The sequence below is a fragment of the Miniopterus natalensis genome, chromosome 1, assembly GCF_054644295.1.
Source record: "Miniopterus natalensis isolate mMinNat1 chromosome 1, mMinNat1.hap1, whole genome shotgun sequence".
NCBI classification, from domain to species: domain Eukaryota; kingdom Metazoa; phylum Chordata; class Mammalia; order Chiroptera; family Miniopteridae; genus Miniopterus; species Miniopterus natalensis.
Genome location: NC_142081.1, coordinates 64,901,211 through 64,927,180, shown reverse-complemented (window position 1 = coordinate 64,927,180; position 25,970 = coordinate 64,901,211). Strand labels below are relative to the sequence as shown.

The 25,970-nt window shown below is 40.8% G+C and overlaps 1 protein-coding gene across 2 annotated transcripts in view; it reads left to right on the top strand.

Annotated features, from left to right (window-relative positions):
• FMN1 (formin 1) overlaps positions 1–25,970 on the top strand; it is a 341,600-nt gene that overhangs the window by 157,292 nt on the left and 158,338 nt on the right. For both annotated transcript variants that reach the window (XM_087822443.1, XM_087822447.1), the window contains 2 exons: positions 12,804–13,537; positions 19,403–19,553. In XM_087822443.1, coding sequence (XP_087678569.1) covers positions 12,804–13,537; positions 19,403–19,553 — 885 coding nt within the window. The remainder of the gene's footprint in view (positions 1–12,803; positions 13,538–19,402; positions 19,554–25,970) is intronic.

Here is a 25,970-nt window from a genome sequence, read left to right as displayed (position 1 = left end):
TAAACTGTAATTAAAATTTTTTTTAATTTTTAAAAAAGATGCAAAGACAGTAAGTAACTGAAAATCTTTGAGAGTGATGTTTGTAAATGAACATAACGGGAGATTTTTATCTTGAGGTGGGTGGCAGAAAGAGCCAAGTATTCTGGTTTGTGTGGGGAGTGGGCAGATGTGAGAAGAAAGGACTTGAGCACTTTTTAGGTAAGGGTAAAAAGGCAAGAAAGGCACCTATTAATGAATGTGTAAAAATTGCTTGAGGAGAATCTTGACATAAACATCATTGTGTCCTGTACACAAGACATATCGTAGCTTTTGTTTTAAGATACAATGCTAGTTTATTTTATTGTGCATTCTCAGGGTATATGGATCCTACTTAATGCAGTTGATTTAGAAGAAAGGTTAATTTTTATTTAAACCACATTGTTTTCACCCTATTTTCTTAGGCCACCATCTAAAAATACATATAAACCTATACATAGGAGACATTTGGTTTGTGCTGGCAGCTTCCAGGTGACAATGCACTGTAAACTCAACTAGTTGCTGTTAGTTGTATCCAGTATTATATAAACTCTGCAGGGTTTTTCAGTCCAAGTATTTCTTAATTTGTTCTGACTACATTATCCTTAGTTTCTTTCACTTCTGATGAAATTATATTAGAAAGCCAGATAGGTAATGGCAGCCTCATTTTACAGAATGGGGAGAACTTGTAGCTTGTAACACTGATAGGGTGATAGGCCCCTGGCATTTTGGAGACCCCAGTAGTGTAGGAGGAAACTTTTCTAACTGCACTGTGGAACAGATTGTTTTTATAGGTGGCATCTCTAACTAAGGAAAAATAATCTATTGCAGATGCAAAGTGCACTTCTAACAGAATACTCCGGTCCTTGCTTTGGAGGCTGGCTTAGGAAAAACACTAATAACTCTTCAAATTGGCTTGGGAATCAATGTTAGGTCCGTTTTCTTTACAGAACAGAAAATTAGGACCTTGTATTCTTGGAAGAACTTATTGATCAACTACTTTGAGAAAATCAAACTTACTATAAATAATGTGATAGAAAACAGGCCATGAGAAAGAGGCAGAAATGAGACATTACAGTGTCAGAGGCAATGTAACGTCCTTCCTAACACCGTGAACTCTCGGTAGTCGCTCTCGCCCTGGCCGTGTTAGGGAGCGGTGCTGAATGCGTCAGTACCATCTTGGGTAATTCCCACTGCCCCCCACCCAGCCCTCACCTAGGGAGAGAAAGCTCTGGGCATTGGGCCACAGAAGTGAAAGTGCTGTAGCCTTGATGAGAAAGATAAACTTTTATCTCAGGGAATTTGGACATTTGTGTATCTTTATGACATAGGTATTTCTTGAGACACTTTGGGACTAAAGGTTAAATCTCCTTTTAATATAACATTAAACCTAAGCGTTTGCAGAACTGCCAAGACCCCTCCATGGATCTCTAGAAACCTGGTATAAGCCTCCTAATCTTTTTCTGACCTGTTTGTTTTACAGGTGAAAAAAATAGCCAGAGATAAGACGCAAATTTAAGGTCAAACAGCAGTCTCATGCTGAACTAAATCGAGGCACTCTAACCGCTATTTTAGTGTTTTTTCCATTACTGGCCCCAGCCTCTCCAATTATAGTAGAAAATATTTCTCCTTCGGTTTGTTACTTAGAGAACGAAGACTATACTCAATTTTGTGAGCCTTTTTTTTTGGCATTTCACCTTATGTCTTGTATAATGAGTGCGCCTTTTGGCTGGGGTGAGCAATTTTTGGATATTTAAGACATTTCTCTTCCTAGCTTCCTCTAGAGGAGGCATCTTAAGCCAGAGCCCAGATCTTAATGAAAAACACATAAACCCTTTTGTTTGTTTTCCCTGTCGATTACCCTATAATTTAAAACCCATTCAATGGCAGATTTATCAAGTGACTAATCTCTGGGAAGGCTCAAAGTGGCAAAGAGAAGGTGGTTGTGGCCTAGGCACACGTCATTGGTCATTTGTTCAAATGTTAAGGTAGGAAGCCAAATATTCCTTGCTTACTCATGAGACTATATTCAGGGAGGTTAGTCATGAGTGTTTGGGCCTGGAGTGTCTTATTACTGCATAAGGAAAGCAACACAGACAACCTGGGATGTGTTTGCCAGATAAATTGACCGTCCTTGATTTTCTTCAGTTATCAATGAAAAAGTTATGTCTGAGTAATAATAATAATAATAATAATAATAATAATAATAATAATATAAAACCCACATAACCCAGCTGTGTTGAAAATTAGAAATAACTCACAACTATCTTTTTTCAACTACAATGTAAACTTCTGAAAGTATGGGTGGTTTATTTATTTATTTTTATTGATTGATTCAAGAGAGAGATTGATTAGTCCTTCCACCTACCCATGCATTCATTGGTTGACTCCTACACGCACCCTGACTGAATATCAAGCCCACAACCCTGGTGCACTGGGACGATGCTCCAGTCAAGCTACCTGGCCAGGCCTAGTTTCTTTTCTGATTTTTATTAAATTTATTGGAATAGCATTGGTTAATAACATTAGATATATTTCAGGTGTGCACTTTATAACACGACATCTGTGTACTCCATTGTATGCTCGCCACCCAAAGCCCAGTCTCCTTCCATCACCATGTATTTGACCCCCTTTACCCTCTTCATCTTCCCCTCTCCCTCTTCCCCACCAGTAACCACCATTCTGTTGTCTGTATCTGTTGGTTTTGGATTTTATTGTTTGTATGTTTGTTTTGTTTGTTCATTTATTGTTTTTTATTTCACATGAGTAAAATCATACAGCTCTTGTCTTTAATTTTCTTTTCACAAAACCTGGTGTATTGTAGATGCTCATTACATCTTGTTTGAATAGTAGATGGTGGAGAGACCATAGTCTCATCTCACTTTGAAATAATGAAGACTTCTTTACTGCCTATTGGGTTTATACAACACCACTATGAAGAGTAAACCCATAAGTAGGAAATTTATTACAATCACTCTTCTGAGCCTCTTCTTGCTACCAGAGTGCTATAAAATTGGTAGAGATATGGAAACTATTTTTTAATCAGCAATCCTGGAGTCTTATGAAGAAGTTTCATCTTTACTTTTAATACTAGAAAGAACTCATCAAGTGGTCCCTTTTTACTTGTTCCTATTGGACAATGCTACTTAAGTGACCTAATACCATTTTTAATTTCCTACCCCTTTTTAATTAAAAAAATACAAAGTTGGGAGTAGGTGAGGCAAATATAATTGAGGGATCCATTTCATAGATTCCAAAGTGATACAGTTGGACAGATGGGTATTGGCCATAGTGTGGTGTCCCTTCATAGAAATGCATGAGTTGAACCCTGGCCAATGTGTCTTAGTTGGTTGGATGTCATCTGGTGCATAGAAAGATTGCTGGATTGATTCCTGGTCAGAGCACATGCCCAGGTTGAAGGCTCGATCCCTGGTAACGGCGTGCCAGAGCCGACCAATGTTTTTTTCTCTCTCCTTCCTCTCGCTCTATAAAGCAATTAAAAAAAATGCATGAGTCTAGAAAGAAATATTAAGGTGATTGCTGTAATTATTTAAAGGGCCTGTTTGTCACAGTTTTAAAGACCAGGATTTACCACCTATTGCTTTTTGTTGTTTTTTTAATCTTCACCTGAGGATATTTTTTCCATTGCTTTTCAGAGAGAGTGGAAGGGGAAGAGAGAGAGAAACATCGATGTGAGAGAAACACATCAATTGGTTGCCTCCCACACTCACCCCTACCAGGGCCAGGGATTGAGCCTGAAATTGAGGCACGTGCCCTTGTCTGGAACCGAACCTGAGACCCTTCCAGTCCTCAGGCTGATGCTCTAACCACAGAGCCAAACTGGCTAGGGCCCACCTATTTTTTCTAAGCTCACATGTACTCTGGAGTGGGTTGTATATACCTCATTATACTACCTGTAGCTTCAGTAGGGATAATACAACATAAAATTCCAAGTTCTTTCTCTAATAGAGAAGGAATTAGTATGTTGGCTCATTGCCTGGAAATGTGCAGTCTTGGGTTTGCTCATTAGGTTTCAAATTACTTTTTGGAAAAATAAAGTCTGAAAATCATTTCCATGGATATCCCCAGGTATACCCATTCTGTGACCTACGCAATATTTAGTGATACTAAAAACTTAAAAAATAAATTGTTACCAGAATCTCCTATGAATAGTGATTTTTTTTTTACCTTTTATTGCACAAAAGCACTCAGGCTACGGTGATGTTTTGTTTTGTGTCCCAGGTAGGAACACTTGTCCAGATTCCAAAGACTTTTGTTGTTTGTTTGTTTGATTTCCCCACTACTTCCTTGGATAACTGTCCATAATTATATTTGTTTATTTTTGAAGTATGTTCCTGAATAATTGTAATAACTATCATGTTTCAGAAATAACTCACAGTTTCATCTGTACCACATACCGAGCTACTGGTGTGTTCTCAGAGCACCTCAGTGAGTTTGTCTGGCCCTGTGTGTACTTTTGCATTCATAATGGCAGTTGGGGCTCTTTGTTTATATGGCTTAGATAACATTGTGCTTAAATCCTTATGCAGCTTTCATGAGCAGAGCTGTATTCTAGGAAGTTTTGGTAGAAAGAAATATGATGAAGTCTTGGGTGTATGAATAGCATTTTATAACTAGACGAAACCTTAGTGGTTAAGTATTTAAACCTCTCATTTTAGATATTAATAAAGTGAGGATTACAGGAAGTGAAAAAAAATTGGCTTAGTGCAGGTAGCTAATGACTGGAATAACAGAGCAGAATCCAGATCTTTCTACCCTCAGGCAGTTCTGCCCTCCCACTTGACTGGGAACCAGAAAACTTCAGATCTATTTACGTAATGACTTCAGTTCTGTTCCAGAAGGATGGATGGCATATATTTTAAAGAAAGCATGTTTAATTAGAAACTATCTCTATTTTTGTGTTGGCATTCCGACTTCCTGAACAGCATTAAATGGAAAGGATTACTAATTACTGAGGATCTGTGATAAGGTGAAAAGAGCACTAGACTAGGGTGAAGGGTCTGAATTGGAGTCTGTCTCACTGGCAGCTTAATTCATTTCTCTGCGCCTTCTTTCATCTAGACAACAGCTACAGCACCAGCCTTCTTAGAGGTTATTGCCATAATTATATGCATTAATATTTTACAAATGCATTGAAGACATAGGTAGTATATAATGTTGTTAATCAATAATTATGAATTGTTATTTTAGCCACTGTCAATTGGTATCAATTCAAAATGGTAAAGTGGAAAGAGCATGACTTTTCATACCTGATCAGGATTCAGATTCCTTTCTCACTGTACAACTTAGGGTCTCATGCAAGTTAACACATTGTCCAGAACGTCTGCTTTACAGAGTTGCAAGGATTGGGGGAAGGCGCCCCGCACAGTACCCGCATACTCCCTCCCTGAGGGCTTCACCCCTCTCACTATCAGCTCATCAGCAGCGGGCGCTTTTACACATCTGTAATTGAACTGTTACTCTCGAGCACTGCACAGATTGCGTTGTACTCCTGAGTCAACTCAAACGCTGTTTTATCTTTCGAGTGCTCTTTACCCATTTTTTTCCTGTTCTGTTTCTCTATTTCTTTATCCCTCCTGGCAAGTTCCAATTACAGTGATGTATCAGGTGTGTCATGTTTCCCAGTGTCCCTGAGGTGGCCTCTTAGTTATAACACAATGTGATCTATTTCTGATAAGAACAAAAAAATGTATTGATCACAGTTAATTAAAACCAGCTATTGTTGACCTGTGGGATTTTCATCAAACCCAATGCCATTCTTTTCATTAATAGAGACTTTTGTTTTTACAGTAGGAAGTGCCAGTTAAGTAGGAAGTTATTGAAGTCTGTGCAGCCTTTATAAGCAGAACAGAAAAGCCAGGATGCCCACATCCAAAGCCATAGAGCTGCCATCTTCTTGCCTTACCTACAAAGTATATAAGAACTAAATCCCTTTCCTTTGAGGTGTTTCAGGTTCTAAAGCCCCATTTTCCTTCCCTTCCCTCTGCTCACACTGTTTTCTGAAGCAGTGAAGTTTCATTGTACTTCTGAGCAATCCCAGGAATTGTCTTGCTTTTCCCACCCTAAGAATGTCGAATTTGGAAGAGTACCTGGAAAAGGTTGACTTACTCAAGTTGTGTAACGGATAACCTGAGCTTTACTGGCCCTGGAAGCACCCTTGGGAGAGAATGTTCATAACAACAGAATGCTGATGGATGATTTTTTCACAGTGCTTGGCACCATGGTGGTATCTTTCATCAGTGGGCGCTTTTCTTTTTGACAGACAAGTTTGTGGGGACCAGACAAGCAAAGTCTCCCTCTATTGCTTGGGTTTCAGTACAATGTGTTCCTTTGATGATATCTCAGAGCAGTGGTAATGTGAAGGATATTAAAAAATAATGAGGATTTGGTAGGGGAAGGGAGGACCAGCCCTCAGGGAGACTGGGGAAATTGCCTAGAGCCCAATTCCTAATCAGATTAGAATCATAAAACATGGTTCAATTCTCCTGGATAGTTTATTATATTTATGAGAACAGCCTTTAAGTTTACCGTAGAGAGAACACTTATCTATATGAAGTATTTTGAATTGTTAAAATTAAATATGATCAACGTCAACTTTTACAAATACCTGCACTTTTTAAAAGTCTGCATGTTTTATCTGAATCTTCTAGGCAATAACAGCTATCACATCTCATAGTTTATGCTGTGCACGGGGCTGTCAAAGAGGAAGGGGACCACATGTCTCTTTTTAAAATATTGTGGAGCTTTGAGTCTGGTTTGGTGGGTAATATAAGGGCAAAAGAAACTCTTAATAGTGAAAGCTAAAGAAATAATTCCATCCAGTAAGCGTCTGTGGATCACTAACTAGCCAAGCAGTGTGCACTGTTCTGGAAGTTCAGACACGAATAAGGCATGGTCCCCAACTGCCTGCAGCTTTTAGATTTGCAAAGAAGATAAACATAAATGACTCTAATGTAATGTGAACCTAAAGTTCTTTGGCAACAGAGTCAAAGGAAAACATTTGACAAGAAGAATTAAGAAAAGTTTAAGCCAGAAGGTTCAGTTGAGATTGACTGAATTGTCCTTCAGGGCTTTCACTAGGTGGAAGTAGAGAGAAAGGGTGTTTTAAGTAGGGGAAGAGCATGCGCAAAAGCATAAAGATGTGGGAGTTGATCATATGTTTGCATCTGCGATGGTGCAACATAGGGAATATATAGAGAAATGTCTGGAAGAGTAAGCAGCGGGCAGGTTTTGAAGAGCCATGCAAAGCACTTAGGCTCATGTGCTTTGGAGAAGTATTCTCAGTATTGGTAATGGAGGCATTCTCCCCTTATGGGGACATGTCAGAATTAGGAACCGGCTTTTTCAAATACCACATGTTGCTTTGGAGAATCTGAAATGACCCAAGTAAAAGTCATTGCCAAAAATAATCCACCAATATTCTGGTATTATACTCTCTCAGCTGTGTCTGGAGCACAATAAAGATTAAGAACAGTTACTGTTGGTTTTAACCCTGGCTGCCCATCGCGGTTGCTCGGGGAGCTCTAAGGATGCCAGTGCAGGGGCACCGTCTCAGGCCGATTCGATGATGATACGTGAGGATGGGCCTGCCCATCAGTATTTGGTTTTGGTGGTGTTTTTTTTACAAAGCCATCTAGGTGTTTTTAATGAGAACTACTTTATTAGACAGATAAAAATAGTGCCAAGGAAGGAAAATGACAATTGAAACAGAATGGCTTAATTGGGATTGCTCTCTTAAAGATTGTGAATTTGAATCTTGCTTAGAAGGAGATGAGTATAGATTAATAGATTATTCCAGGTGGGAAGAAGATGTAATAAAAAAAAATGAAAGAAATAGAAGCAATCAAGTTAAGCATAAAGGAAGGTAGATAAAACCTGGGGAAGACTAGGAAGATGTCAAACCTCAGCACCTATCTCCTTTCAAATTATATATTGAGATGAATGCAGGAAAACAGATTTTTAGCCGTGAGGGTCAGAGAGAGGGATAACCACAATGCTTTATATGCTCTAAAGAGTATTTATATGAAACTGAATGGAAGGTTTGTCGTTGTTTGTCTCCCATGTACAAACACCATGTTCAGTATGAAAGCAGAGGGCACTGAAAAGACAGCCGACAGGGTTTAAAGCATTATGTTCCCTTGACCCAGCCTTGGCTGTAATTTTGACTGTAAGAACTTGGCCTTGACATTTTATAAAGATTCCCAGGATCCCAGGCAAACATTATCCAGCAGTACACACTTACCCAACAGAAAGTTCTACTCTCTCTGTTTGATTCACCAAATCATTAACAGTCCCTCTAGCGATGGCTCTAGACACAGGATGGGAAACGGCACATGGTTTCCACGTGCAAAGGAGAAGTGGCACTTAACAGGAAGTAGAGTGAAAAATGGGGTTAAAAACTGGCGTTCCCGAAGGCTCGATTCATGGTGTGCGTGGACTTGAGATTCTTCATTTGTAGCAGAGCCAGGCACAGTGCGCAATAATTGATAGGACATGGACAGATAGAGAATGAATGAGGTGCTTATTACTTTAATCACTTTGAATTACTGTGTCATGCTGAGCTTCTGAACACAACCAAGGCAAAATCAGAATGATCAAAGGGGTTTTGAAGCAGGGAAGGGCAAAGGCAAGTTGTTCCTTTATGTGGGCCATTTAAATTTTAATGGTCAGAAGGGTTTCTTACCATAATCTCAGCATATTGATATGGAGTACAGGGAAATTCAGTAATTCCTTCGTATTTGGTGATTCTTCCTATCAGTGAATACAGTTTGTAAGGAAGCCATTGGTGGAATCTGGGCTTGGTAGTCTCTCCCCTTACCTTGGGTGTTTGTGGCAGAGAGGTACTGACAGAGGACACCATTTGCAAAAACTCAGAGGTCCTGAGAGAGGCAAGATGTTATGTGAGACAGGAGTCCAGGACATACATAGGGAAGGGGCAGGAGCCCAAAGCAGAGAAAGTTGGCAGAAAATGCATTGGAAGAGCTTTCAGTGTGTTCATGCTAAACGATTTTCAGTGTCAGTCTGTGAGTCATAGCCAATTATTGAAAGGATTTCAAGGAGTAAAGATCTACTTTTTTTTTAAATCCTCCTAGAACTAATATGGCCAAACTGGGATGGGAGAAATGAGTTAGGTGGCTCTTGTCATTGCCCAATGAAAAGCCGAGGCAGTGGGGATGGACCGAAAGGGATGAATCGGAGAAATTAATGTAACTCATTCATAAGTGACACGTTGGGAATGAGAGGGAACAGGAGCTCAGCATGGCATCTGGATGTGGCGATTAGGAGGGTGGTGCCACCAGCTGCAAGGAGGGGTTTCCGAGGAGGCAGTGACGAGGCTTGGCAATGATGACTTAGTTTTCAGACCCGTTCCGTCTGAGATGGCTGATTCCATATGCAGGTAGACCGTCCAGAGGATTACAGTTTGAAGGTGGCAATTTGGAAGTTACAGTTCATGTTAAGTGAATGTCGTTTCATGTGAGTACACAAGATGACCCAGAGGGATTGTGTAGCTTGAGAAAGATAAAGTGGCAAGAGGGTGCCTGACCAACAGCATGTAAGGGATGCGTGGAGGAAGGGGGCCCACAGGTCGACTGGAGAGAGCTCAGCAGTGGGAGGAAAGGGGGGGGGAGGATGTATCAGAAGCGCAGGAACTCAGAGGGAGTCTCAAGGCACCGGCAACAGTCAGCTTCAACAGCGCAGCCAGGGGGCAGAGCTGCTGAAAGTGCGGACCGAATGCAGCACTCAAGCTGTGCGGTTTCAATAGGACAGTGGGTGCAGGAGCCAACTGTAATCGGTTGAAAGAAGAATGGATGACAAAACAGATAAAGCAAGAATTCTGGGCCTTTTTCCCAAAAACCTCTGCCATGACTGGGAAGGGGTAGGGTGAGAAAGGAAGGGTGACATCTAGAAGGGATTAAAGAAGGGCTTTTGTCTCTTTATTTTTGCTTTATATGTATAGAACATGGTGCTGGGAAGCGTGCTAAGAGTCAAAAGAAAGTTGATATGGCCATGGGCCTTGATCTGTCCCGTAGCAAGGAGCCAATAATGATAGCAAGCTTACATAGCACCTACTCTGTTCCAAGCACTCCTCTATATGCTGTTTGATGTATATTAACTCATCTGCTTCTCATAACTGCCTTGCGAGGTGAACTCTGTTAGCATCCCTATTTTACTTATGAGAAAACTGAGGTACAGAGAGCTAAAATAACCTGCTCAGTTTGTGTTCTACCTCTTCACTAAGCAAATGCAGTACAGAGCCAGCAACACTTAGGTATATAGCTCAGCTTCAGTGGGTTCAGAAGGTTGTTGGATGGATGGAAAGTGGAAGAGGTGGGGACCAGGGCCTTTGGTGTAGTTACAGGTCAGCTGTGCGATAAAGGAAAGTTTCTCTGCAGAGCATGTCTTTATAACTTTTCCATATTATTAAGAAGTTGATGATAGAGTAAAATTATTGGCTCATCAATATTATTTCACACTTAACCTCGTTGGAGTGAAGTTAGTTGGGGATAACAACCAACAGTTAGTTTGCTGTGGCAGAACTGAACTAGTCACTAACATGAAATGGTGGCAAGTAATTCAGGGTGGGAATCAGGCCTGGGTTACGGGTGGAGGTGCGCAGGGGAGGGAGAAGGGAGGGAGATGGGTAGGATGTTGAAACAAGGGTTATCTTGATCACATAGTTGAGTGAAGCTTGAAATTACTTCCAGGCATTTGATAGTAAAACTCATGAAAGTTCAGCTAAACGTTTGTATTTGTAGTACATTGTTTATCCTGACTGCTTAAGTGTTTCCTAGTTTTGTGCCCATCGCTCCATAAAGGTGGCATGATTTGGAAATTTTAAAGAATTAGAGATCTGTTCGTCTCTTACTGTAATATTGTCAGGAGCAACAGTAACAGTAACATTTATTCAGAACTTACTGTGTTTCAGGTATAATGCCTACTGCTTTACTGGAAGTATCTCCTTTTATCTTTATAAAAACTCTAGAGATGGTTCACTATTACCCTCGCTTTACACTTGAGGAAACCGAGGCTTAAAAACACAAAGTTTCCTGCTCCAGATCATAGAGCTAGCAAGTGGCTAAGCCAGGCTGTGAACCAGGTAGCATGAATCTAGAACTCAGGCGCTAAACCCTCTGTGGTAGACCAGAAATAGAGGGTGCCCCGGACTCGCTAATTCTTTCCAAGTTGGATTGAGGCTGCTGTTTACACATGTGAGAAAGTCAGCTTTAGAAAACTCTTGTCTCTCATTCTCCTGACCATAGTTGTTAGGGGGTTGATTCATGGAGGAAAAGGTGAACCTAGCAAAACCATAACTAAAAGTGTTTTAATGAAAGTAGAAAATCTGCCCTAGCCAGTTTGCTCAGTGGTTAGAGCATCAGCGGACTGAAGAGCCCCGGGCCTGATTCTGGCCAAGGGCATGTACCTCGGTTGCAGGCTCGATCCCTGGCCCCGGTTGGGGCACGTGCGGGCGGCAGCCAGTAGATGATGTGTCTCTCTCACATTGATGTTTCTCTCTCTCTCTCTCTCGCCCTTCCACTCTCTCTAAAAAGTAATGGATAAAATATCCTCAGGTGAGGATTCAAAAAAAAAAAGAAAGTAGAAAACTTTCCTATGTCTTCTTTACCTTTCCTAACTAGGCTGTTAAAAATATTTCTTCACCTTTCAATGCAAAATGGATCTGCACTTGTATACACTTTGCTGTTCTAGATACTTGTGGGCTGAAAGGATAGTGAAGAAAAGTTTTATTAGCCATCAGGAAGGCTCTTGGGACAGTGACTATGTACCTGCTGAACTGGCTGCTGGAGTATAGAAATTAAGGCAGATACTGTCCCTGATTTCATCTTGTGAAGTTTACAATCTGATAGGGTAGGCGGAAATTAAATAAATTCACTGGGAGTATTTAATTACTGTTCATTGGATTTTGGAAACTAATAAAATTGTAAATTTGACTGCTTCCCAGTTAACTGTAATAGGCTAACTGGAATTGGACTAGTTAATACTGGGAGTATGCCAGGTCTGTGCTGATAAGTATAAAACCATAGACTCAAGGCATTAACTGAAAATATAAGTATTAAAAAGACTGTCAAAAAATATAGCTTAAAATGCTGGGTATGCAGAAGAGAAAAATAGCAAATCTTGATATTCCCATTTTCTATTCATTTATATTATTTATTACTAGATTGTGAATGATTATGAAAGGTACTAATACTTATGGGCAGCTTTGGTGTGGAAACTTTTTAAGAAAATACAGGTAGATCATAGCTTCTTATTACTACTTTTGTTTCTGCTGTATTGCCGGGAAACCCTATAGAGGAGACATTATAAGGAAGACTGAGAGCAGCAGCTCCAAGCCAGAAAGATCTCCAAATCTAATTTTTTCTTAAAATTTTGTTCTTCCAAACCAAATCCAAAGTAATAAAAGATAAAGTCAAACATGTTCATACCTTTATTAAAAATTTTGTCTTGCATTTGATATTAAAACCGGGTGAATGTTCTTAGATGACAGTTTTACTTTAAGCCTTAATCCATGGTAATCATTCCCCATGAGTTCATACTGGATGAAATTCTGCCTCTACTCCAACTGTTTAAGTCCTTGGAAAATTCATAAAGTGAAATTTACACCCTGTTGGATTGTCAAAAGGACGCCTCTGTATTTCCCTGCGTCTATGTGAGATGTGCCAGGGTGGCACGGGCGGGTATTGAATTTTTTATTTCTGATACCTGTTTTCCTAAACGCTTTTCCTTCTTTCCCACTGATATCTCTCCAGGCTCAGTTTGAACTTCAGGCCTTTCACATGCGGGGTGAGCATGCAGTAATAACAGCGAGACTAGAAGAAACCATCGAAAATCTCAAGCACGAGATAGAGCACCGATGGCGGGGAGGCTGTGAAGAGATGCGAGATGTGTGCATCTCCACCGATGACAACTGCCCTCCAAAGACCTACAGAAACGTGTGCATCCAGACAGACAGAGAGACTTTCCTCAAACCCTGCGAAGGTGAAGGCAAGACAACCAGAAGCAACCAAATAATACCCAAAAAGCTGAATATCTCCTCTTTAAGCCAACTCTCTCCCCCAAATGACAACAAAGACATCCATGCACCGCCTCCGTCTGTGGAAGGCATGTCACCTGGCCAGGAGAAGCCGTCTCCTCTCCCCCCAGCACCACCCCTCCCAGCAGCCATCCCTCCCCCTCCGCCCCTCCCACCTGGACTTGGACCTCTGTCACCAGCACCTCCGCCACCACCTGTGAGCTCTGGGCCACCACCACCTCCGCCACCTCCTCTGCCTCCAAGTGCTGGACCTCCCCCCCCACCTGCTCTGCCCAGCGGTGGGGGGCCTCCTCCTGCTCCAGCACCCCCAGGACTTGTGCCCCCACCTCCTCCTGGCCTCTTCTTCGGAGTCGGCCCTTCTTCTAGCCAATGTCCTCGGAAGCCAGCCATTGAGCCCAGTTGTCCCATGAAGCCTCTGTACTGGACTAGAATACAAATTAGTGATAAGAGGTAAGCTCACTCCCCGCCCCCCGGCCCATTTTCAGCTTGTGAATTCCCAGAATTTTACACAAGTGATGTTTATCATTACCGGTTTAATATCTATCTGTATAGTATAACACGTGTTCTCAAATGTGATACAGTAATGCCTTGGATAGACAGAGTTGGAGTGTTTAGGGGAGGAGGTCTGTCCCCACCACATCTTATCTGTATCCTCCCTGGATTGATGCTAGGGCAAATGATGTGTGCCATGTCAGATCCCTCTCTAAGATGAATATTCCACTTTACCAACCAGAGAAGAGCTTAGGTCTACGCTGGAGCCTTCTCCAACATTCCTGCAATTAGGAAGTAATCACAAAGACATTGAGCCAGAATCTATACTGTAGATTCACTGACGATTTTTAGAATACCTGTCTTGTCTTTAGATAGCATCATCAACCTTACAATCTGGTTTCTAGCAGGTATGTGTAATTTTTCATTTTTTATTAAAAGAACAAGTCATAGCTGAGTCATTAGCTCTTCAGGTCAGAGGGGAGTCTTAAAGTAGAAACTCTCTGCTTAAAACTCTGGTTCCCCCAACTGCTCAACACTCTCACCTCTTATACCTTGTTGCCTGTCAGAGAAAATGCCAGTGTGTCTAGCTAAAGAGCACCTTGCATTCGTATAGCAATATATGGTTGTTTGGAAACTTCCAATCAAACAAATTGGAATAGGATTTCTTCTGCCTTATTTCAGAACCTGTCGAGAATATAACGAGAGATGCTGATTTGTTTCTTGACTACTCTCTAGGTTTTAAGTTCATTTGTTTGCAAAGAATGGAAAATAGAGAACACTTTTTTTTTAGTTTTTTAATTTTATTTATTTTTATTGTTCAAAATATTACAGATGTCCCCTTTTCTCCACATTGACTCCTTCTACCCTCACCCACTCCCTTCCCCAGTCCCTCATCACACTATTGTCTGTGTCCTTGAGTTGTGCATATATGCATATAGATTTTTTGGTTAATCTCTCCCCACCCACCCACCTACCCCCACCTTCCCTCTGAGATTCATCACTCTGATCCAAGCTTCCATGTCACTGAATCTGTTTTGTTTATCAGTTTATTATGATGTTCTTTAGATTCTACATATAAGTGAGATCATGTGATGTTTGTCTTTCTCTGCCTGGCTTATTTTGCTTAGCATAATCTTCTCCAGGTCCGTCCATGCTGTCCCAAAGGATACGAGATCCTTCTTCTTTACAGCTGCATAGTATTCCATGTGTGTAAATGTCCCACAGCTTTTTTATCCACTCATCTACTGATGGGCACTTGGGCTGTTTCCAGATCTTAGCTATTGTAAATTGTGCTGCTATGAACATAGGGGTGCATATATTCTTTGTGATTAGTGTTTCAGGATTCTTAGGATATATTCCTAGAAGTGGGATCACTGGGTCAAAAGGCAGTTCCATTTTTAATTTTTTTTTTAATGTATCTTTGTTGATTTCAGAGAGAGGAAGGGAGAGGGAGAGAGAGATAGAAACATCAATGAGAGTCATCATTGATCAGCTGCCTCCTACACACCCCCAACTGGGGATCGAGCCTGCAACCTGGGCATATGCCCTGACCAGGAATCGAAGCTCAATCTCCTAGATTCTAGGCCGACACTCAACTGCTGAGCCACGCCCGGCCAGGCCCATTTTTAATTTATTGAGGAACCTCCATACTGCTTTCCATAGTGGCTGCACCAGTCTGCATTCCCACCAGCAGTGTACAGGGTTCCCCTTTCTCCACATCCTGGCCAGCACGTGTCGTTTGTTGATTTGTTGATGGCAGCCATTCTGACAGCTGTGAAGTGATACCTCATTGTGGTTTTAATTTGCATCTCTCTGATGATTAGCGATGTTGAGTATTTTTTCATATGTGTATCAGCCATCTGTATGTCTTCTTTGGAAAAGTGTCTACTCAGGTCCTTTGCCCAACACATTTTTAACGTTAAGCTTTTGAACTTATTCACAAGTCCAAATATGGTGGTGAATTTTTCAATTTATATAACATTTTGCTTGGAAAAGGCAGGATATTGAAGAAAATAACATACAATTCATAACGATAAAGTAGCTGGATATCAGCATAAGAGGAGTGGGGAATACCTTCAGACTAAGCATACGGTGAGCTAAGTTGATTGGCCCCTTTCCTCTCACCAGAAAATAAAGGCCAAGAGTTTACATGGGGAAAATCCTGATACTTTTTTTTTTTATGTTGACGCTTTGTAATTTTCCAAATGAATGGTTAAAAAAACATGAGATGACCCTGAAATAGCTCCTACCATTAGCTAAAGTACTCATATTCCCTTTTTCCCATTCAAGAGTCAGATGACATTTCCTAAGAAATGACTTCCCAGAATATTTATTTGGAGTTGTGTTCCCTTATTAGTGTCCTGAAATTAGCGTGCAGCCCTTCCAGGGTAACGGATCCCACCTGTTCAGACACCACACGTTGCTGGCCACACCTGTGTCTCACTGACCTGCCCCCACCTCATTCCCCACAAGACTTTCTGAGCAACCAACCTCATGACTATAGCAGGGATATTGCAGCGCTGCTGGGCGGTAGGGCCTTTGCCCACTGCTCAAGGTGGGACCAAGTCGAGCTGGAGATAATCATTGTCGGTGTTTCCCTTCCTTATGTACTTGGCCATTTTGAGAAAGAAAACAATTAAATGCTCAAGCTCTTATTAGTTTTACCATAAATTTAGAGCTTCAGTTTTGAGCATAATGAAAAGTGGATGAATGTACCAACTTTCCTGACCTGGGACATCAGGAGAGCCCTGCTTGGTGGACACTATCAGCCTTGAGCCTGACTTTGGGGGACGGGGAGACTTCCCCCTGTGCTGTGTGAAGACTGGGACCTGGGCACTTACTGCTGCACCACACATTTCTTCTGTCTTATTATGGGTCCCTCAAAATGTTTTTGTTCCTTGGATTAAAATATTTTTTTATTGATTTTTAGAGAGAGAGGAAGGAAGGGAGAAAGAGAGAGAAACATCGATCGGTTGCCTCCCATACCCACCCCCGACTGGGGAACAAACCCACAGCCTAGGTATATGCCCTGAGGGGGAATCAAACTGGTGACCTTTTGGTGCACAGGACAAAGCTGCAACCAACTGAGCCACATGGGCCAGGCCTGACTACTACTTTTATTTATTTATTTGTATTTATTTTATTTTTTATATTCTCCCTGGAGGATATTTTTTTCATTGCTTTTCAGAGGGAATGGAAAGGAAAGAGAGAGAGAGAGAAACATCGATGTGAGAGAGACACATTGATTGGTTGCCTCCTGCACCTGCCCCGACCAGGGCTGAGTATCGAGCCTGCAACCGAGGTATGTGCCCTTGGCCGGAATCGAACCCAGGACCCTTCAGTCCACGGGCTGACACTCTAACCGCTAAGCCTGACTACTTCTTTTAAACTTAAATGGTCTAAAGATTTTATGTAGTATTTACTTATGGACAAAAATAAATTTATTTGGGATGTGTTCTTTGAAAAAAGATGAAATGATATTTTAATATTTTGTACAACCAGATGTTGTAAGCACTTCGTATAACATACACATGAAAAATTCTGGTCTTGGTCTTCTAGGGAACTGGAAGTAAAATCTGATTTTTCCCCTCATTATATGTGCACTGCCTCTCATCCACCTAGATTGCTTTTCACTAACATGAACTGATTTTTAACTTCTGCCATTTGGCCTTTCAGTCTGGTTTCTGGTTTCTAGAACAGGCAAGAGATGTTTAGTTAAAGAAAAAGAAATCTTCCTCTACCTGCTTTTATAGCTTCCTAATACATAGCTATATCTTCCCAGTATCTCCTTCTACCCCCAACTATTCCCCTCCTCCATTCCCCTCCCCACTCCTTCCTCCTCCTGCCTTCCTGTTCTTCTTTTGAGCTAAAATTTTATGTTCAGTGTCATAAAAGCGTTGACTGTGAGAATAGATGGTCCATTGTAAGCGTGTTCTCGTTGCTGCCCCGTGGAATGCCAGTTACTCCCAACTCACCGAGAGGTGGAGTTCCAAAATTCCTTTATTCATTATTGGGAATGTATTTTCCCGTAGAAACAACATTGTTAATGGTGACAAAGTGCTCAGCCTGACTGCCAGACCCAGTTTGCTCCAGAATATGAGTTATCTCTCTAGTGGTCCTGGCCTGAGCTCAGTCCCTGGGGCTGGGCTAAGTAGTACAGGTCAGGAGGTGACAGGGTGAGTCTGAACAACCTGCCTCATGCATCACATCCCCTCCCTCCAAGCATCCTCTCCTCAGCTCCCCAGAACCTTCATGAGCCCCAACCAGCAGCCTTAGGATCCCCCTTCCTGAGGTGAGCACTCGCCGTTAATGGTGCTTGTGTTTCCAGTGGAAGCTGAGCGGCAGAGGCGGGCTGCCGAGGAAGGAGCGTGTAGGTGGGTGTACTTCACTGAAAATGTTCTAGCCCGTGGGTGATGATCTCGCGGGTATTTATTATACTGCTATATGTGATAACTCACACTTGTCACATAAGCACTCTTAAATGGCTCAGATATTTAGTACAAAAATTGTGATTTAACAAGAAGCAGAGAGAAATGAATGTGGCCAGGACCAGAATGTCATGGGAAAGGCAGACATATAGCAAAATGTGAGCGGGGGCAGGAGCCTGCAATAATGCGAACATTGAAATTTTTTAATTAAAAAAAAAAAAGCGAACACGCAGATCCAAAAAGCCAGTGTTCCCAACTATTTCCAATGTGAAAATTGCCTTTTAGTATCAAAAAATTGTGTAGACCACTTTATATAATAATAGATCTTTTAGTTTTCATTGACTGGGAAAATACATATTGAAACAAAGGTAAATGCTTATAGATATGGATTATAACATCTACATATGTTTGAAAAACAATAAATGTGTAGATGAAATCTTATTTTTTTCTGTGTACATTAAAAGTGTTTAAAAATAAGATTAGAAACCAAGTTAAGAAAGTGGACATTTGGGAGAAAATGTGTTCTCACTGAAGGTGGCCTGATGGCAGCCTGTGTGAGTCAGCTCTCAGAGGCAGTTCTTCTGTACTTGATTTTCTATATCTTCTTCCCTTTCTTTGTTTCAAAACTAGGGTGAGCCTGGTTTTGTTTTGTTTTTAAGATAAAACAAAACAGTCTTCCCATGACTGCTTTACTTGAAATCCCAGTGAGGGCTGGTGCAATGGAGTTTTGGGGTTTTTTTATTAGTAGTACTATTGTTGGGGCGGGTATTATAAACCAAGTATTTCTAAATAAGCACAGCCCATTCATATAGTATGGGTCCTGCACTGAGTTGACCAGAAAGCCATATTTAAAAACAGTAGAAGAAATCCAAGGAGAGGGTAAATCTTTACCTTAGTAGTTCATTTTCATTCTGTTTAAGAATTATCCATCACTGTCTTAAGATTGGCTATCCTTCAGCCTTCACATGATGCCCATGATTATCCACCATGGAAATGCCACAAACTGAGGGGGGAGCAGCTTACAGGGCCTCAACAGTTTGAACCCAGGATTACTCCTTCCACAGAGTTTCTCTAGGTCTCTCTCTCAATATATCTAATGACCATTCTGTTTTGGAAATGTGTATTTGCTTTAATGTTCTAAATTATATTTTGACTTAAAAAAAAAGTAACGCAAAAAGCTTTTCTCTGAGCTGCGTTAGGGATGTGTGTGTGTGTGTGTATTTTTCATTAAGACCTTTATTAACAGGTCCTTGCAGTTTGTTGACTTTTTTGAAAAAGTAAAGTTGTAAACTTTTATGATTTTTTTTAATGAGTTAAAAAATGAATTAGAGATTCTATTTATTCTGCTCTCTTCTGTTTTGGTTCCTAAGTTTAACTTGTCATTTTCTCTTTTAAGCCAAAGTGCTACACCAACTTTATGGGATTCCTTAGAAGAACCTCATATTCGGGACACTAGTGAATTTGAGTATTTATTTTCCAAAGACACAACTCAGCAGAAGAAAAAACCACTGTCAGAGACCTATGAGAAAAAAAACAAGGTCAAAAAGGTACTGTGATTGTAATAGTCATTGTAATTTTATATATATATTTTTTCTTTTTTTTGTCCTACACAGGAATTCATTATGTGCTGCTAGTTTGCTTTCCCTGTTCAAAAAATGTTTTGGAGGTTTCAAGTCACAGATGACAAAAAGGAGCCAATAGTTTGAGAATGTGTGCTTGCTATTTTGGTCATAGCATCTGAACTTTCAAACTCTTTTCTTAATTTAATCTGGACCTTCTTTTAGCCATTAATTCTATTGAAAAAATATGGCTATTTAATTAATCAAATTAGATTAAATGAACAATTCAGTCCTTCAGTGGCACTAGCCACTTTTCAGTTTTGTTCTGTGGCTAGTGGCTACCGTACAGCACAGATATAAAACATTTCTATCATTACAAAAAGTTCTATCGGCTAGCACTGTCCAAGCATCTGGGATATGTTGGTGGAAAAAACCTCCAAAGAGTCTTGCCTTGTGGAGCTTATATTAACAATATTAAAAACAAAATTAAATCATGTAATCGTGATTTAAGGAGGGTGGACTTTGGCGTGGTGGTGGTGATGGGGCCACGGTTTAAACAGTGTTTGGCTGTGCCCCCGTTGAGAAAGGTGACTGCTGAGCAAAGACTGGAGGGCTGGAAATCTCAGGCTCCCAGACATCCCATCAGAGAAAAAGTGTAAGATTCTCAGGCATCAGAGAGATGTGAAGTGGAATCACAGCTGGGCTGAGCACTGGCTATGTGCCCTAAGTCAAAGCTCTTCCACCTGTGCCTCGGCCCCCTAACCATGACATGAGATGACATCTGCTTGTATTATTATTCTAATTATTAAATGAGAATATATATAATACCATGCTCAGCCTTGTTCCTGGCACACTGTCGGCCCTCAGCTAATGATGGCTACTCTCGCTTTGCCACCGTCCCTGCCACTGCTGTTACCTCTCTGCATAAGTGGGATTTTTTGTCTGTTTGTTTGCATCAGTGTTTTGATAATAGCCTGGATGATGTTGAGGGAAAAGTAAAGTACTTGGTTCTGCTATTGATTTGCCACGTTGAGTTTGGGTAGTTTGTCTTTCTTCTCTAGATCCCATTTTTTTCCCTTTTCTATAAAAGGAGATGAACCATATCTGAGTCTACCTGACCCACCACGATGTTGTGCAATTTAAATCTAAGGAGGGCTTGAGGATCTGTTTTGAAAAGTGTATAATATTAAATGATGTTATCATCAACTCTTCATTCTTAAATTACACAGTTGGGTTCGTCCACTGGTCCATACCTCAGGTGACGCTGTGATTATGAAATCAGCTGTGCCTTACAGGGAAAAAATGGCAAGAGTCTGAATGCAGCTTTCTGTTAATGAAATCAGATTTTTCCCACTGAGTTGAATTATGAATGAAAATCATAATCAAAGTTTTTCACCTCTTAAGTTCATTAGGATTGTCTTTTCATGAGAAAAATGTGATCCCAACAGTAATTAAATTTCACAACAAATCTTTTAAGAAGACACATTGCAGCCCCGGCCAGTGTGGCTCAGTTGGTTGGAGCACCGTCCCATACACCAGAGGGTGGTGGGTTCGTGTCCCAGTCAGGGCACATGCCTGGGTTGTGGGTTTGACCCCAGGTCAAGGCACATGGGAAGGGGGGCGGATCTCACCTCGATGTTTCTCTCTCTCTTTCTCTCCCCGCCCCCCCAATCAATTTAAAAAGAAAAAAAAAGAAAAGAAAGAAATACTGCATGGAAAATTTTGAATTGTTTTACTAAAACAATTATTTCCAGGCAAGAATTGAGCTGATATACTGTCAGATGTAGTCCCGTGCAGTTAGATTCGTACGAGATGGAAACAAGTGTGCTGTGTAGGCCGGCTGGCTTTTCACACGGCTCCTGCAGAAACAGAAGACTAGTTTCTATACAAAAGGCAAAAGAAGAACCTCTGTATTCCAAAAGTTTACCTCAGTTTGTCACTTCCAGGAAGCTTCTCTGACTAACCAGGGGCTCTGCTAGATGCATGCTTCCTCACTATCATCTTAAACTTAGTTTCATTCTCTATTTCTTCCCAGATGGCTATTGCTTCTTTTGTTTCTCTCTTTGGATGCTTGGTAACAGGTTGTTTACTTATAAAACTAATTATTTCTGTTTTGGTGAGTGAGTATTTTTAAAACATCAAAGCATTTGGTGGTTTGTTCACATTTCTTATCTCGAACTTGTTTGCCTGTTCAACAAAGGATTTTCACCAAGGCTCTGAGAACTTGACGTGTTTATTTTGTTTCACTGTTTGAGGAGGAACATACCCTTCATTTGAGCTCTTTAATCTTTCTGAACAGTGAGGTTGCTGTTACCTCATATAATCTGCTCATGTGTATATAGTCTCCACTTTTTTCTTTAAGTAGAACCCAGAATGTGGGTCTACCGGGCTTGATGGTCTTGAGGCCTCTTAGGGTTTTAGTGAGCTTTGTGGCCTACTTCGGAGCTGAGATTTTAAGTTTTAAAGAACAGGACAAGCTGAATCAATGCCAGAAGACTCTAAACCTGCCTCCTATAAGCCTCCCTTCCATGCCCGTGGTCAGATTTCCAGCATCAAGTTGGATTTCTTGGTCTCTTCTGAGAGTCCGATGTTTGTTTTCTTTTCTCTTAAAATGAAAGTGAATTTTGGAGGTTGCGAGCAGCCGAGAAGTTTCAGCATTGGAGGCCAACTTCATCAGCTTAAGCAAAGAATGATTCCCATACAAGAAGACCAGGAGGACACTTGCCAAATGGGTCTTTTCTAAGGACTCATGTGGAGTGTATGTTGGAGATTAAAATAGCCAGCGTTCTGAATCCTGGCTGTGGGCTTAGCTGGCACTGAGACATACATGTGAACATCTCTTAAATGGATCTGGTCTTCATCTCTCTCCGCAGACGACATTCCTGGTTCAGAAGTAACTCTCAAGATTCTGCTGAACTCAAGATTCTAGTTTCTAGTTTCATCTTCTGTACTAGCATTTGTAGTTCCCATCAGTGGGTAAACAGATACACATATTCTTAAACTGGGCATGTATCCTGTTCTATAATATCATAGAGTTAGAAGAAGCCTTCCCAATCCTCATTCAGTACCCTTATCTGGCATGTGAGAAACTGGGATCTAGAAAGATGAAATGACTTCTAGGGTTTGCACACTTTTAACTGGGGAGACATTGATAATGATGAACACTTGAGAGGATGGCCAAGAGCCTCAGCATGTTCTCATCGCCCCTTTATTTACACAGTAATTGGCCACACTGATGATGGTGACAACATTTATTGGATGATTGATTTGATGTTTATAAATGAGAATAGCCATTATTAAAATCATCAAAAGTATAGCCACACTTGTGCAAATTCAAAGTATTTCCTACATTGTAAAATTTATCCAGTTCTCTTTAGAGTCTTCCAGTAGGACGCCAAATTTTTGAATAAAAAGATGTTTTACGTTTAACTCCAACAACAAAATATGTAGATTTGGAGCTGTTTCCCTTTGACTCTACCAATATTTTCAATATTAGCTATAAATAAACACTATGGCTAATTTGTATTGGATACTCAGGCATGTGCCAACCTCATTTGTGACACCAGTCCACTCTGGCACTGCAAACACAGCCATCACCAAATTGAGAGCCAGGGTTCAAAATGTCAGCCCTTGTTGGCACCACCAACTCTTAGTGCTGCCTCCTATTTACTTCCCTGTGATAACCTTCAGAGCAAGTATTTAACTTCACACACTGCTTCCCTGTCTATGAAATAAGGAATTTACAGTGTTGTTATGAGGGTAAAGTGAAATCATGGTTAATGTATTAGTTTTAGTCTATGAACTAACAGGAAAGCTCTGCAAAGAAATTTTTGAACGTCACCAATTCCCACGAAGTTGTTGAAGGTCTTAAAACATTACTCTGTCCATTCTTGGAACTATTTGCAAATGGTCATCTCTACACCGTTTCTGTTTTTTAATATTTATAGAATTTCACAACTCTCTAATGACACATGCAGACATCAAGTAGTTCATCTTACATTGGTTTATATAGTATTGTCGCATTGTAAAATAAGAGTTTCCACTGCCAATATGCCCAGATTTATACTGCCTCTCAGTTACATTTGTTCCTGGGAAAGATAGGTCAGCACCTTGACAGAGAGCCAGAAATCTGCCTTCATTGTCTGAGATTCTTTCTCCTGGTGCCTGTCAAGGAAGTAGCCACTCTGATAAACTTCCAGATGCTTTTTAAACTTGCCCAACAACTTTCAGAAAATCAGCATGACCTGCCAATATTCTTCTGCTCTTGAAATGTCACCATCTCACTTTGAATTCTATTCTGTGTGCCGTTCCCTCCTCTGTAAGATATGTAAAAATCATTCTCTCCCTCCGCATTTTTGATAGATATTTCTTAAGAATAATGAAATAATGGCTTTTCCCTGAGCTCTTGGGGGTGGGGGTGCAAGTCGGGTGGGGAGGGGTGGCGATGGCTCAGCAGACAAAAGTCTATTGAAACATCCTGGAGCCAAAAGCCGTCAGTTGTAATTTGGTCACTTTGGCGAGGATTGTAGCTGTAATTCTCAAATCCCAGACTTGGTGTCTCAGTTGAGTGGGGAGAGGAGAAGGTGGAAGGAGAACATTGTTTGGAAGCCTGAACATAAATTTATAGGGTTTCATAACCTGTTGCCTTCCAAGTTTATATAATTTCAGCTTTTGTGTACAGAGATAATTTGTCCAGCTGCCTCGGTAAGGTTTGTGCATTACCCTGCCCCCCGCCCCCCCGGAATGGGGATGAGTTTGCAACCCCCTTTTTATTTCTCATGTGTTTGAAAAATGAGCAGTGAAGTTAGGGGCTATCGTCTCTAGAAATGAGTGAAATAACTTGCCCGTGTGTTGACTGCATCAATATATGACCTTGAGGTCATTAGGGCTATGCCCAGAGTCCTTGAGTGACAGCTGGAATGATCAGGGCTTTTCTGCTCTTCAGCTCAAAGGCCCCTCACTGGCTAAATCTACCAAAAGCAAACGGGAGCTTTTAGTCCATGACTGGCACCAGTTTATAAAAATTCTGCCTTGTAAGTTTTATTTGGAAATAAGATGGCCCAAAAAGTGAAGTTGTACTTTTACTTTATTTACTTATTGGAGAAAAGAAAAAAAAAAGGTGGTTAGAACTTGTCAAGTATGGACATCAATGATTCTTTCAGAATGTTGAATCTGAATATTATTCTTGGAGTTGAACTGTGTTTCTCTTGTTGGCTGTTAAATAGTAACTTAATCTGGACTTGCACCTCAAACCAGCTGCAGTGTCATTAGGATGCTCATTACCTACCCCACACCACAAGAGGGCACCTTAGAATGCCGACATATAAAGCTAAATTTGCTTCTTTCCCAGAGCACTGAGAAGTGGAACCTACAAGAGAGCAACTGCCCCTCTGCACCCTCTTTAGTCTTGTTAAATCTCTTTACTGTGGACCTCGGGGCCGAACTTCACAGCAAATTATCCACACTAAGTATTGGGAGCCAAATGCATATTAGAAAGGCTCGCAGGTATGAGTAGAATAGAAATCATTAGTAGACATAGTCCCAGTGCTTAGAATGAATGACTGTAGTATAAAAATTTATGAAGTATTAGACTTAGCCCCTCTGGGACTAATTCTGAAAGCGCCTACACACACACACATACACACACACACACACACACACACACACACACAGCTTTTTAATCTTCCATATCTAAAGGGAGTGAATATTTATTTCAGTATGTATTTGGGGTTATCTAATTGGAAAACAAAGATGAATTGGATATTACAAGATAGTCTGTGAGAACCATTATAAATATTTGTATTTTTAAAAAAGTATTTATCCTTTCCTCCTACTTGAGGAAAGGTTTGAAGTCTTGCCTGTATTTTCCTGGACCTCATTCGCTTATGATTAACATAGGCCCTTTTCTAAGACTGCAACACGGGCTGGTGCTAGGCAGTGGTTTGAGGGAGGGTGAGTGCTGATGCTGGCACCTGGGTCACAGCCGTGACTCTTCTGGCCTCCAGTTCTAAGCTCAGAAGTATGTGACATGATACAAGAATAGGCCAAGATCTTACATGTGTATTTAAGTCAAAAACCCAGGTCACATGGATGCTTTCTCAGATGAACTCATAAATGCTTTGTGAAGTGCATGCATCGATATACACAGAGCTCAGAACAGCCCTTGCACATACACATGTTCTCACAGGTACATGCTTAAGATGGACAGAGAGAATTCTTAATATCCTGTCATTTATGTAGTATGTTTCCAGTGAATATTTCGATAGCAATAATAATAATAGTTAGTGCTGAGTAAGTGGTTTTTGGTTCAGTGCTTGGCTTGTATTAACTTATTATTTTTTTAAAATACTTTTTTATTGATTTCAGAGAGAGGAAGGGAGAGGGAGAGAAAGAGAGGAACATCAA